General features: G+C 38.8%; 1 protein-coding gene across 5 annotated transcripts in view; it reads right to left on the reverse strand.

Annotated features, from left to right (window-relative positions):
• Positions 1–15,785, reverse strand: part of cers5 (ceramide synthase 5) — a 39,917-nt gene that overhangs the window by 20,622 nt on the left and 3,510 nt on the right. For 4 of the 5 annotated variants that reach the window (XM_057845672.1, XM_057845671.1, XM_057845670.1 and 1 more), the window contains 4 exons: positions 671–776; positions 461–591; positions 326–383; positions 197–247 (listed from right to left, as the gene is read on the reverse strand). In XM_057845672.1, the coding sequence (XP_057701655.1) occupies positions 197–247; positions 326–383; positions 461–591; positions 671–776 (346 nt within the window). Of the gene's footprint in view, positions 1–196; positions 248–325; positions 384–460; positions 592–670; positions 777–1,678; positions 3,850–15,785 lie in introns of those variants that run through there. The other variant, XM_057845673.1, reaches the window with a different exon arrangement.

Genomic DNA, 15,785 nt, shown 5'->3' on the forward strand with positions numbered 1-15,785 from the left:
TATACTGTATACCTTTATATACTGAGTATTTTTAATTGCCTTTCATGACTAACGTGCTTTTAAAAGAAAAAGTATATCAGCTTACAAAATAGGCTTTAGACATTGGCAAACAGCTGAATTAATTTTTTTTAAAAATTTGTAACAGCCTTTAAAAATCCCATATCCGTTTACCTCTCTGAGCCCAGGTATGACGTACCTGAAAAGGGTAACCGTACCAGCAATGCCGCGTATCCCACAACCAAGGGCTCTAAATATAAGATGGCAAATCAGAGACATTTTGCAAAGAAAATAGTACAATCTCAACATGTCGCAAATGTATACTCACCTGCCAAAGAAACTGAAAGCCGTAGGTAAATATGCAAAAATAAAATGTAAACCTCCACCTGAAATGCATCATCCAAAAAATTATCTTGTTTACTAGTCAACATGCAGCTCACAATAAAACCTAACTGCGACCTACATGCTCTCGCAGAACTTGGCGTGCAAGCCGGGTTTGTCTTGGTTCCTGCGTTGTCGGAACCAGCGTTGGACCTTGCACACTTCCCAATCCAACTGCTTGGAGAGGCCATGCAGATGGTGCGATTCTGGATTCTGCCCAGTAAAAGGCAGGGATGTCAATTAGGTACAATGAGGTGTCGTGAAAACTATTGGAAATGTGGTGATACGAAACCTTTGTGATGGATGTAAAGACTTTTTCCAAGACGGCATTGGGTTGAACTCTTTGTCTGACCTCGGGGTGAACGTGGAGGCTCCTTGCGCATGAACTGGCAACAAATCTATGATAATGGTCGGAAATTAGTGTTCCAACGATATCATTTTTTTTTCGCTCCCGATACCTGGCTATGGCCAATGGTAATACTGTACCAATACCACGTTTTGAGGAAAAAAAACTTCTTTTCATACAAAATTACTGCCAACTCACTTGAATGTAAAGTAATTGCTACCCTGGCTTAAGCCGATTTTTAATACATTTTATCAATTTCAAAGCATCTGCTATTTACTCTGTAGCTGCCATTGAAAGCACTACACGTCCAATCCATTGATTTTGTGCCAGTGCCTGCCATCCTCTTACTTCAATGGGATTGGACGTCTACTTGTGATATCTTATGTAAATTCGCAGCAAACGGCTGATTGGATGTCTCTCATTGTGTTGGGAAGGGGTCCAATGCTCATTTTTTCACGTAACTGTCTGCCATCTTGTGTAGGAAAGCCAATCTTGAAGAGTACATATTGACCAGATATAGCCATATCAGTATGGATACTGATACTACCACCACTATCGGAAATAAAAATGTGGAAAACATGCGCAGGAATGTTAGCGTCTACAAGCTAACTAAAGATAGCTGATATGATTACAATACATATTTTGAATAACACTATTATATAGTGAAAAAAAAAGTAAAAGAACCTAGCTAATCATTAGCGACCTGATACATGAAAAGTCATTCCGGTGGGTTTTACCTTGCGATAGGTAATGAAACTGCTGTTTATCAGTCCAAAGAAATCTACGCAAAAACAAACTGCTCTTAGAAGCTTCAAATTCCACGCAACAGTTCTATTTATATATAAGTCTGCTATGTTACTCATAATTTCAACAGCTCCCAGACTTGTCAAATACCGGAGTAAATCTCTTTGCACCTGACAACTTAACCTTACACGGTAAAAAAATAAAACTTACTGGAGGAGGGGATGGCTATCCATTGTTTGTTACGAGAGCCCTCTAAGCTAGCGCTACAAACGGCTACTGGCTAGCCATTTTCATTGAGCACTCAGAGGACTTTATTGCTGATAAAAGTCCGTGTGATGCTTAATGCCATAAAGGAAGAACAGTTTTAGGCTACCAGTGTATTTTAGCCAGATTTAAAAGGGACAAAGAGCCTAATATGCTATAATGAACCAGCTAGGCTAACGGCAACAGCCCCCTAGCTCAGCGCTATTACTACTATATGAATGAGGATTGAGGAGGAGCAACTTGGCGTGTTATTGATGTTAATTTTCTCACAGGTAATTTTCATCAAACAAATCTTTCTGTTTACCATCCCTCTCTATAAATATCCCATATTAAAACAGTGACATCTTTAGGGTTGCAGCTATCGATTATTTTAGTAGTTGATTAATCAATGAACTAGTTAGTCCGAATAGTCGAGTATTCAGATAAGGAACATAAAAAATTAAAACACCTGAGCTAAGCCTCAAACGGTGTTAAAAAAAAAAAAGAGGATCTAAGTACAACAAAAGAACAACACGCTAACTTACATACCAAAAGTCTGCTAGCTTAAATGCTATAAAATGCTTTTTTTTGTTTTTTTGTTTTGTTTTAAATGCTCTTAATAAATGGTTCAAACACACAAAAATGGCTGAATATGCCTATAAACTAAATTACGAACGCATTAAAAAAACTAGCTCAAACAAAAACGTAGCTTATGTTGGTCTTAACAGGGAGCAGCTGGATTCAGCCATGTGAAATGTGTTGTATCATATTCACTGTTGCCACTAGAGGGCAGTGTATCCACCCAAATCAATAAAACTAAATGCCAGCACTTTCAAAACAAACCATTAAAACGCCACTTTAATTAAACGAAGACTCGAAGCAGCAAAATTAAATTTGATCTTTTTTCTAATCGAATTACTTGAGTTAAGTGAGTTGAGTTAAAGTGGTTGCAGCAGTAGAGATCTCTATAGTCAGGTGCACTCTATAATGCAGAAATTTAGGTACTTTGTTCAAAAGTTTTTACAGTGTAGGGCTGCCACAATCAGCTATTTTGATCAGAGATGTCCGATATTATCGGGTGGCCGGTAAAAGCATTTTAAAACGATATTGGATTATATTGACATCGTTTTTTCATTATTGGTTTTGGTCCAATATGCATATGGAAGTGCAGTCACGTGCACTTATTGGCTACCTGTGTTTCTGGTGTTTTGTCACCCCCTGCTGGCGCTTATGTGTAACTAGTTTTGATAAGTTCCACCACTTTCTGCTGACTTAATGATAGGTCGACGTGCGCTCATTGCAAATACAGAGAGCTAAATGGACAAGCTAATGTCTGCAGCCAGCGTACCATAGCAGTTCTTGCCATCTCACCAAGTTGTTTGTGCCTTATACAAGCGTCTCTTGTAAGTTATATTCTTCCTTTGTTTTATATTCATGAGCGTTGTGTAGTGTAGTAAAATGTGGTTACATTATTTCATTACTTGTAACCTGTACTATCAGTTGCTATTCAAATTGACACATATTTTGCTTTGTGACTTTATTTCATATTATTGACACAATGTTTTTTTTGTCTTCAGTTTTACAAAAAAGTATCAGTGCTCTTTTCAAGAGAAAGATGACCACAGTAAAGCCAGTTAAACTTTACTTCACCGTCTGACTGCTCTTTAGAGCCCTCGATTTGCGTACCCACACACTTTGGGGACAGAATAAGTGCCTTATTGGCACTTTCCACTTGTACTAGATCCAAAAAACTGATGTTTGCACTATTTTGATTCAATTATAAATATAGTGAGCAATAGAGGCACTTTTGTCCATAACTCAGTTGAATTTGTTCTATTTTTCACGTTTGTGACGACAGCATATATTGGAATCTGTTTGATATCGGTATTGGATTTTTGGAGTTGGACAATATCGGGTTATCAGTTATCGATTTAAAAAGTTATATTTGGACAACTCTAATTCTGATAGTAACTAATTACCAATTATTTTTGTGATTAGACGACGCTCAAATACAAGAATGTAAAGTCGAGAGTAATATAACAGTGAACAAGATTAAGTTTAAATGTGCAATACAACCAAAAATTATACGCTGAGCAAAGTCTGACTATAAATATGATGTAAATACAGTGGGGAGAACAAGTATTTGATACACTGCCGATTTTGCTGGTTTTCCCACTTGCAAAGCATGTAGAGGTCTGTAATTTGTATCATAAGTTCTCTTCAACTGAGGGACAGAATCTAATACCAAAAAAAACTGAAATTGACGTATGATTTTTAAATAATAAATTTGCATTTGATTGCATGAAATAAGTATTTGATACATCACAAAAATTGAACCTAATATTTGGTACAGAAACCTTTGTTTGCTATTACAGATACCAAACGTTTCCTGTAGTTCTTGACAAGGTTTGCACACACTGCAGCAGGGATTTTGGCCCACTCCTCCATGCAGATCTTCTCCAGAGCCTTCAGGTTTCGGGGCTGCTGCCGGGCAACACAGACTTTCAGGGCCCTCCATAGATTTCCTATCGGGTTCAGATCTGGTGACTGGCTAGGCCACTCCAGGACCTTAAGATGCTTCTTACGGAGCCACTCTTTAGTTGCCTTGGCTGTGTGCTTTGGGTCGTTGTCATGCTGGAAGACCCAGCCACGACCCATCTTCAGGGCTCTTACTGAAGGAAGGAGGTTGTCAGCCAAGATCTGGCGATACATAGCCCCATCCATCATCCTCTCAATATGGTGCAGTCGTCCTGTACCCTTAGCAGAGAAGCAGCCCCAAAAAAATGATGTTTCCTCCTCCATGTTTCACAGTTGGGATAGTGTTCTTGGTGTTGTACTCATTCTTCTTTTTCCTCCAAACACGACGAGCCGAGTTTAGACCAAAAAGTTCAATTTTGGTCTCATCCGACCACATGACCTTCTCCCATTGCTCCTTTGGATCATCCAGATGGTCAGTGGCAAACTTTAGATGTGTCTGGACATGCAATGGCTTCAGCAGCGGGACCTTGCGTGTGCTGTAGGATTTTAATCCATGACGGCGTAATGTGTTTCCGATGGTTTTCTTCGAGACTGTGGTTCCAGCTCTCTTCAGGTCATTGACAGGTCCTGCCGTGTAGTTCTGGGCTGATCCCTCACCTTCCTCATGATCAGTGATGCCCCACAAGGTGAGATCTTGCATGGAGCCACAGAACGAGGCAGATTGACCGTCAACTTGAACTTCTTCCATTTTCTAATAATCGCTCCAACAGTTGTTACCTTCTCACCAAGCTGCTTGCTTATTTTCCTGTAGCCCATCCCAGCCTTGTGCAGGTCTATTATTTTATCCCTGCTGTCCTTACACAGCTCTTTGGTCTTGGCCATTGTGGAGAGGTTGGAGTTTGTTTGTTTGAGCATGTGAACAGGTGTCTTTTATACAGGTAACAAGTTCAAACAGGTGCAGTTACTTCCGGTAATGAGTGGAGAACAGGAGGGGTTCTTAAAAAAGAACTAAGAGCCGAAATATTTACTAGTTGGTAATGTATCAAATATTTCATGTAGTTAAATACAAATTTATTATTAAAAAATTATACAATGTGATTTTCTGGATTTTTGTACTAGATTCCGTCCCTCACAGTTGAAGAGAACTTATGATACAAATTACAGACCTCTACATGGCTTGCAAGTGGGAAAACCAGCAAAATCGGCAGGGTATCACACAATTGTTCTCCCCACTGTACGTAACACTCTTTGTTTTCCAAAGCAAAATCATGTTTGCAAATATAAAAACTACAAAGATAATCAGTCTGATTCATTGAGAATGAATGCATAAATTTACTAGCAAATATACGATATTTGATTGCATAAGTATTGATACTTGTTCAATCCCGATCTAATACTCAGTATCATGTCTGTGCATGAAACAGCTGTTTTTTAGTATGGAAATTGGTCACAAGATTGGATTTAAGCTAGTACTCAGGTGTTTTTCAGCACCACTGGCCTTTTAGGGTGCTGTAAATCAAACCACTAGCCAAACAAGTCGGATGCCTGTGACTACTTCTCGTTAGAAAATAAATATAGCAACAGAGCATCGTGTAATATTTGTAACCAGAGCATTTCTTGAGTAGGTAACAGCGGGGCTCAGTTTTAATACAAAAATAATGATTTGCCATTTACTGGTTGTATTATTTCTTACTGTTCTTAAATTATGGGTATCGGTTCAGCATCGAATTGGTATAAAATCGATATCGGCAAAACATTTTGAAAAGTTAGGATCGGAAGTAGAAAAAAATTGGAATCGGCACATCTCTAATTGAAACCCAGTTATTTGTTATTGCTTTAATGCAGATCACAAGAAATTTGTTTGTCATGCAGTAAATTTGATTTTGCTGTACTCTTCATAGTAATGGTAATAGAGTATATATTTGGACTTTCCTTGTTAACTCATCTCATTGACAGCACTATACGTCCAATCCATTTGAACTGGATTTGACCTATATTAGTGACAAAACTCATTTAAATTCACAACAGAAAGATGAAACGTCTTTAACAAACAAGAACAGTCCAGTTGCTGTGATTCAACCTTGTGTATGTAAATTTTCCATAATCACTGTAGCGTCCTCTGCAATTTTTCACCTTGAGTAAATGCAAGACTGAACATTACAATCTCAAACATCCGCAGCATTTCCCCACACTGGAATCGGACGCCTTTTAATCAGGGCATGTGCTCACTAGCTTTCTACTTCTTTGGCTATTGAGCAACAAGAAAGCGGGGGGAAATAAAGGCGGGCTGGAAGACCCACCCTGCCTCAATCTGACGTAACCGCATTCTCATCTTCTCTGCTCTTTATTGTCTGCGCCAACGAGATAACCCTCTCAGTTTTCCGTCATTGTTTAGGAGTCATGAAAAGCACGCTGACCCTTATATAGCTGTTACACTAAGAGGATCAACACCGTGTAGCTCACTAAACCCGCACTATAAATATTTTATCAAAGTCTGGGCAAGTTAAATCGTGCAATAACTCATTGGCTGCCATTGACGGCGATAGACGTTCAACTTGTTGTTCAATAATAGCTGCCAGCCCTCCCAGTTCAAATGGATTGGACGTCAATCACCATCAATGGTTCTGAAATATGGACATTCACCACTTAAGATTTACTAGAGTTCCTACTATTGATTTGTCTGTCGGAATGTTCGTGTTCAAGATAACTCACGAATGAATAAAGGGATTATTAACGAACTTCCATTATACAGTATGTTTTTTAATATGAAATGGAAGAATAGATTAAGTTTTAAGGCAATGAGGTCAAAGGTTAAAGGTCACAGAGGTCAGAAAGGAATGTACTGGCATTTTAGCGAACTGTATACCAAGTCGATACTGAGTACACCATTTGAACCTGTATGCATAGGCTACCGGCAATAACCTGACCAAACGGATGGCTCCAGTTTGGTTGGTTTATTCGAATCATACGGCAAACAGCTCAATCTCCTTGCAGCTCATGTGCTATGGCGTGCTATGGTAAAAACAATGTGTGTCCACCAGGTGCACTAACTAGACCTGTTGCCCGAGTATCAGTGAATCATTCGTTCATTCCATTTCTGTTTGAGGGGCCGTTTATATGGTGACGCTGCGACACCAAGACACAACGGTTGTTGCTACTTGATTATGGAGATTACCAGTGTGTAATTGCACGCAAGAAACGCTGGAATTAGTGGCCACGTTTACAGTACATGAAGCCAAACGTTTTGGAAGAATGTTCTCTGGTCAGATGAGAAAAAAGTAGAGCTTTTTGGGAAAAGGCATGGACATAGAGCTTACAGGAAAAAAAACAAGGCCTTAAAAAAAAAGACGGTCCCCACAGTTAAACACAGCGGAGGTTCCCTGATGTTTTGGGTTGCTTTGCTGCCCCTGGCACTGGACTGCTTGACCATGTGCGTGGCATTATGAAGTCTGAAGACTACCAACAAATTTTGCAGCATAATGTAGGGCCTTTTGTGAGAAAGCTGGGTCTCCCTCAGAGGTCATGGGTCTTCCAGCAGGACAATGACCCAAAACACACTTCAAAAAGCACTAGAAAATGGTTTGAGAGAAAGCACAGGAGACTTCTAAAGTGGCCAGCAATGAGTCCAGACCTGAATCCCATAGAACATCTATGGAAAGCTCTGAAAAAGGCAGTTTGGAGAAGGCCCCCTTCAAATCTCAGAGACCTGGAGCAGTTGGCCAAAGAACAATGGCCTAAAATTCCAGCAGAGCACTGTAAGAATCTCATTATGGATACCAGAAGCGGTTGTTCACAGGTATTTTGTTTAAAGTTTGTGCTACCAAGTATTGGGTCAAGGGTGCCAATACTTTTGTCCGGCCCATTTTTGGAGTTTTGTGTAAAATGATAATGATTTAATTTTTTTTCATTCTCTTTTGTGTTTTTTCATTGCAAGCAAAATAAATTAAGATATTAATACCGAAGCATTTGTATTGGCAATCATTTTCTGGGAGAAATTGAGCATTATCTGACAGAATTGCAGGGGTGCCAATGCTTTTGGCTAGCACTGTATGTGTCCAAAGTAAGACATTTTCATTTCATTTATTGCTGGTAGAATTTGTCGCCTGATGTTTAGTTCTTCGAGAATGCTTAAATTTGTTCTTCTTTCTTTCCGGCTGACTCTGAGTAGTCTTTCTTTTTCTGCTGCATGTTTTTTCTTTTCCTCTTTCTATTTGATGGTCGATCAGAATGCAGGTCTACTGGTAGTTCCCAGGGTTTCTAAAAGTACAGTCGGAGCTAGAGCCTTTAGCCACCAAGCTCCTGTTTTATGGAATCAGCTTCCAGCTAAGCCGAGAGAGTCTGTACATTTAAGATTAGACTAAAAACGTTCCTATTGGACAAAGCTTATGGTCAGACTAGTTGAAATCGGAGTAGGCTCACAGTTCAGTCTAAGCTGCACTAGAAGCTACAATGCTGGGGGAAGTACAGCCACTGAGTCCTATCTCCTTTTACTTAATCTACCTACCTCTTGTCTTTATTTCTATTTTCTAATTTTATTATCTAGTTGACTAGTCACTTCATCACTAGTCACCCGGTGTCCCCTTTCCCCATTCCCCTCTGGGGAGGGGCTATTTTTCAGCTGCAGCCTTCCTAACTATCCGGACCACTGGCTGGATGGACCTCTTCTTGTTACCTTACTCTATTGCATCTTTACAAACTGTAACTCCGTCTGCTAATTCCCATTAGCAGTCCTGGTGCATCCTGTCTATCCGTCCTGGGAGTGGATCTCTCCTGACTGTGGTACTCCCTAAGGTTTCTCATTTCTCCCACAGAGTTTTGGAGTTTTTCCTTGCCGACATGGAGGGTCGAAGGATGGGGGATGCCCAGGATTTGACCTTTATTTATTTCATCTCTATTTATTTCATCTGCTGTTTCTAACTGTGTACCACATTGCCTCTGCAAAGCCCTTTGAGACAACCTTGTTGTGATATAGGGCTATACAAATAAAATTGAATTGAATTGAAATTGAATTGAATCCTTCTGCTCAGTATGATATCGTTGTAAAGATGAGACTTCTCAGTATCTCGAGTTTTAGGGCATTGCTTAATGTTCTGTTTTTCCAAATGTTGTTTAGCTTGATCATTTTCCTTTTGCTACTCCAATTTGTCTATTGATGTCTTTCGTGCAATCTGCTGGGTTGCTTTTGATTGAACCCAAGTATTTAAAGTCTGCGACCTTCTCTAGTTGTTCTCCGTTGACCGTCAGATGTTGGGTTTGTGGTCCAATGTGCATGTTTTGTTTTCTTGGCATTTAGTTGCAGGTGTTTGTCTTGTCCTTATTTGTTTAGCGAGTCAATGACGTATGTTGCATCTTGATGGTTGGTTGCGAAAAGTGCAGTGTCATCAGCGTATCTCAAGTTCGATATTTGTCTTCCTCCAATTTTAATGCCTTTTCTGTCTATTTCAGCATTTCTCACTATTTGCAATGTGTATAGAGAGAAAAGGTGTGGTGATAGAATGCAGCCTTCTCTCACACCTTTCCCAATTTTGAATGGTTTTTGAATGGCTGTTGTTCCATCTGATGACCGCCTCTTGGTTTATGTACAAGCTTCTGATTAGTTGTATCAGGTGTTGTGGGAAGCCCATGTAATTCATAGTTTCAAACAGATCTGGATGGTTAACACTGTCGAAAGCCTGTAGCCTATAAAGATTATTTCTGCTTCCTGCCCCGTTTCAATCAGTTTTTCAAGGATGACTTGGAGGGCACACATCTTATCAGCTGTTGATCTTTCCTCTCTAAAACCGCTTCTTCTTCGCTCAGTTCAAAATCGATTTTTCTTTTGATTCGTTAAAGTAGTATGTACAGGAGTATTTCGCTTGTATGACTTATAAGTGTAATAGTTCTGTAATTTTCGCATACTATGTTGTCTCCGCTTTTGTGTATTACGGCCATTTCTTTCCGTTTCCATTCCCTTGGCAATATGGATTGTTCCCATATCTTCGTGATTAGGATACGCAGGGTCTGGTGCACAACAGATATTATGTGGTGCACACTTGAAACTATCTAGACCGCACCAGAAAGTTCTAGATATAAGTATATATATGTATATAGAAAGTAATAGGTTGCAGAATGGCCTCACCTTTACTTGTCGCCATGTAAACTACCCCTTAGAATCCAAAATCAGGAAACGGATATTAACATATTTCATTTCTCATGTTTAAATACAAACTATCAGTGTATCATTCGTTCATTCCATATCTGTTTAAATAACGGCCTATTTTTCGCTGTATTGAACTTAAACATCGAATAAGAGCGAATGGAATCATCATGGTATTTTTATACTATTGCTTTTTTTTGGCTTGCATCATTTTCGACGTATTATGACCCGGAAGTTGTAGACTTTTTTTGGACGGTGATGTAGGATGGCAGACGTGTATGTGCTCTTTAAAAAGCACGTACACGTCCACTATGCTGATCAATTAACTCAGTGATGTAGTATCCCGGTAGAGACTGACTGACCTTCCTGAGAAAAAACAAAATTGAAACAGCAAAAAATGGGCCGCTATTTGTTTTCCAATTTTTTATTTGAAAACGAGAAATGATTTAGGATTCTAAAACAGATATGGAATGAAAGAATTATACATTAATACCCTAGGCGCGCCGTTAGAGTAAAATGACAATCGTATTGGCCCGAATAGAAGATGTTGTTTTTTGCATTGAAATAAGATTGAAAAAGAAGGGGTCGTTTTATATTCGCGGTCTAGACATTATACCCATTCACGACGCCAGATATCACTGAAGCGATGTTCTGTTATGATAGATCTCAGCTACTCTCCCAATTCACGACTAGGGATGGGAATCGAAATCCGATTCCAATTCAGAACCGGTTCCTTGTGTTTCGAGGCCTCGACATCACAATGAAAAAGCCTGAACGATCCCTTTAACGATTCCTAAAGACGCATATTGCGTTGTGACGTGTCTTGTTGTCCAGACGCATCAAACTAGCATGGCGCCAAGAACCACCCGCTCCAAAGTTTGGCTACACTTCACCAGGAAAGAGGGTGAAAATGAAAGGTTACGATGGTTTAGCACGAGCATTGCAGTCGTAAACATAACAATGACAGCACGTAGGTTCAAACGCTCGAAAGTGTGTCTTTACTTAACGAGGAAAAGTCACAACAAAACGACTTGCAGTCTTGCAAGGTGGAGATAACTGCATCGGGAGGGAAGGTGGAGATAACTGCATCGGGAGGGAATAAGACTGCATTGTCCTCACAGAGACGCTAAGTCTTAGTCCTGGCTATATAGCTAGCTAAACTCCCAAATGAGGATACAGAAGACGTTGGTATAATTTGCTGATTTTATTCAACCATCACTTGAAGAGTGAAACTAAAAATAGAAATGATTTCATCCCCAATAACAAACAGGTTTGCATCAACGTAAATCAGCGATGATTAGCTGCTAATATAGCTAAACGGTTAGCATGCGTTCGCTAGCATTAGCACATCGTTCAAACTACTACACAACTGGATTTAAGTGTCCGATCGCGAGTGGAAGCACACAACAACACAAAAGACGATACATACAGGCGTTGCATCTGTAGATATTTTACAAACATTAAAAAAAGAACGTAGGCTCGTAGCAGTGTTTCCCCTCTCTCACTAACTCGCTCACTCGCTTGGATGCGGCTTCTTCTTCGCGTGTAAGCGCGCTCTTCTTCACGTGAACGCGTTCTTCTTCGCGCGAGGAAGCGCAAGGGCACTTGAGCGTGAAAGCGCCATAAAAACTAATGCATTTCAATATACTGGTAAATAATACACTTTAACAGGGGTCCCCAAACTACGGCCCGTGGGCCGGATACGGCCCGCACCCACATTTGGTCCGGCCCCTGAACAGTACCAGAGAGCATTTTGAATTTTTTTTTTTTTAATAGTGTTATTTATTTTCTGGCCTTTTTCTGTGAAGAACTCATAGAGGGTTATTTGGTTATTATCTATTTGATTAATAGTGTTATCATTTATTATTATTATTATATTTTTATTTTTATTTTATTTACTTTTGTTCTGTAAAGAATCCAGAAAGGGTTATTTGATTGCGGCTTTCTGAAAAGCAATATTTTTTTACATTTCGGCACTCCTGCAATCGTCACACTTTTTCTGTGTTCTGTTCAAACTGACCCCGGCCCCTCATCAGTTAAAAGTTATGTGGCCCTCACAGGAAAAAGTTTGGGGACCCCTGCTTTAACACATATAGCCAACGGCAGAACAACGACCTATATGCCAATATTCATTCATTCATTTTCATATTTTTTATTTCTATTAGAAAAATGTTTCAGTAAAATGTTACACATTCTTGTGCATTTGCCAGTTATTGCCACAGTTAATATTGAGGCTTTGGGCCTCTTTGACCTCATTGTGAGTTTGTAAGGTTGTGACTTCTGATTAAACTCGATGCCAATCAAAACGTTTGCTCTTCTTTTTCCCCAAATTAGAATCGATAAAGAATCGAATCGTTAAGCAATATCAATAATGGAATCGGAATCGTAAAAATTCTATCAATTCCCATCCCTATTCCCGACGCTAGATGGCACCAGATATCATTGTAGCGATGTTCTGTCATGACAGATCTTAGCTACTAGTTTAACCAGTTTGCATTATTTTATTGCAATGGTTTTCCTTATTCTAGATTTGTTTCAAGACTACAGTTAGTTAGAATTCACTTTGATGGTTAATGCAGTTATTGCAATTTTGTTGTTTTATCACAATAGATTGGTTTATTTACATTTCAAAAACCAGAAGCCATTCATTTACGAATGTGATTGCCCTTTAGTTTACATATTTAAATGTTCAGATATTAAGATAACATGCTTTTTCTCTCAAATATATTGTTATAATCATTTGTTTCAGATGTACTGTAATTATTTTCTGTATAAAAATTAATTTGGTGTTCAAAAAGTCTTTTTTCAAACTTGAGGCTTGAAAAAGAGGGGGTCATCTTATAATCAGGGCCGTCTTATATTCGGGCCAATACTGTAATAACATTGGTTGTGCCCTGTGGTGGCGAAAAACAATGACAGTTTCAAAATGAACAAATTAATCCGGTTATTATGGCTTCTAGAAGGAATTTTAAAATAACTTGATATTGCAAGCCTATTTAACTGAAATTTGCAGGGTAGGTGAGATGAAAAGAGAAAGGGTCAGAGGTGCGAAATATGGTGATGCTTGGAATTTGGCTGCTTAGGCCAAATTAGGCCTGCTTAGCTCTGCTGTCTCAAGAGTGAAATTGTGAAGGAAAAAAAAAATACTGAGGGAAACAAATAACCAGGGGTGCACATAAGTGGTCCACATGCGAGCATACGTACTGGATGTAGACAAACGCGCTGGCCCTCAACGGCTTCCATATGCTTTTGCATACCGATGGCTGACCACTGTATTTGCGGCGGACACGAGAAGATCACTTCTCAAAATGTCAAAGAGGCAGGCCCCACTGAGTAATTATTTCCGTGTTCCCCCACCCCCGTCAAAAGACAGACAGACGACAGAGACGTCACCGGAGCTACCGAAAAAAAAGGACTTTTGCTGAAAAGTGGCTGCAGGAGGTACCATGGCTAGAAGCAAATGATGCTCGCACAGAAATGTGGTACAAATTTTGCCGTGAGAATCCCAATGTCGCTGATAAGAGCAGCGCATTTTATGTAGGGTCAAAGAATTTCAGCCATCCAAACTTTGAAAAGCACAAAAAAAACAGAGCATGTGGCAATTAAGCAAACTATAGATGTCAGACAGCACCCCACTCGCCCTATGGACAAGTGGCGGAATAAAGTTAATGAAGAACAGCGCCATGCACTGACAAACGTGTTTTTGCTAGCATTTCACAAAGCTAAACATGCACGTTCAATGAGCTCTTATGAAGAGGACATCCCACTTTTACAAAGGCTTGGAGTTAATGTGGGAGCCACATAATGCCCTTTATTTTGAATTAGTGCTTTTATGTTTATTTCTTTACATTTCACTTCAAAGTAATGGCAATTTTGTTGTGCCAGTTGATGTTAATCATTAATTGTTAATATAATTAATTAAAGGTAATTGGCTCAAAGTAAAGCTTGTCATAATTTTATCGCATCAGGCGGGTCGGCTCTCAAGCTCAATGAGGACCAAGTCACATCTCCAGGTCCTCCTCTGAGAACCTGGGCAAAAAAAATATGAGCACCCCTGCAAATAACTCAAAGAAGAAAATTGACATAAATAAAGAGAAACAACAGAAAAAAAAATAAAAATTGTTGAGAAAAAAGTGACAAGCAAAAAAAACGCAAAAATGACCACAAAAAAGTAATTATAAAAATGAAATATAAAGATTTAAAATAAACAAAGAAAAACTGAGAAATAATTTGTGGAAAAAATGCGGGGATGTAACAAGGAAAAAAAAGAAAACAATCATTAACAAAGACAACACCAGAAACATGCCCCCCCCCCCCAAAAAAAACACACAAAAAAAGTCCATTTAAAAAAGGTTTTAAAAAAAAAAAAAAAAAAAAAAAAGCTGAAAGTAAGGCTGTCTGGCATTGAAGGTGATAACAATGGATTGGACATCCATCGTCCTAAATGACATACCACATGGACAGGAAGGTTAATCGCTTTGGATTTTTCATTATAGTTTTATTTAGTTTAGATTTATTTCCTAATAACTCAGTTACTTTTAATATGTTTAGAGGGGATTTGCTATTTTTTATTTGTTCTCATTTTTCTTGAAATTATTACTTTTGGTATTAGTTGTTTTATGTTGTTGTTATTTGTCAGGTACAGGATTCAAAACGAATAACATAATAAAACATGAAAACAAATTCGTCGGTCCTTTCTTATTTTGACATGTAAATATTGCTCCTGGGAGATAAAATATCTCAAAAATATGAATAACTGATTTTTCAATTCTACGTTTTGTCACTTAAGTCGTTTCCATCAACAATCCTAACTTTGGTGTGGAGTTGACCGACCATTAATATTACTCTGTCAAGAAAATAGCTTTTTGAAAAATAGCTTTAACAGCAATGACCAAAATAAAAACTGTCAAGGCATTTTGTTTCAAAACAAAGTTTAAAATAAGCTATCGAAGGAAGGAAGCGAAAAGTGCAGCTAAGAGGATGTTTAACCCGTGTTATGAATATTTTTGCCAGTGACATCCCGCTTCACTTCCATGGAAATTGACCAAAACACACTTACAAACACGTAAATCTTGTAGTTTCACGACCTTCCACTCCATGAGTCGGCTTAAACAAGTTAAGTTTGTCAGGATGTAATAAAGCGATAAAAAAAAAAAAAAATTTTTAAATCGACCCCGGCAAACCAACTCCATGACAGTAAGCATCAAATCTGCCGCTAAAGTTTGTTCCGCCTACACACCATCCCATAAAACAATCCGTCTGAATAGCGTTCGTCCTTTTATACTAAGTCTGATTAAGGCCTTATCTTTATTGTGAAATATGAGGTCAGCACAGAATGGCAATAAAATCAGTTCACATAATTACCACAAAAAGTAATAACAAGTGACAAGAATTAATCAGGGAGAGCTTGCAAACTTAATTTCCGGTATTGTTAAATACAAATCATTTTTTAAAAAAGCC

Source organism: Corythoichthys intestinalis, chromosome 9 (genome assembly GCF_030265065.1).
Source record: "Corythoichthys intestinalis isolate RoL2023-P3 chromosome 9, ASM3026506v1, whole genome shotgun sequence".
Taxonomy (NCBI): domain Eukaryota; kingdom Metazoa; phylum Chordata; class Actinopteri; order Syngnathiformes; family Syngnathidae; genus Corythoichthys; species Corythoichthys intestinalis.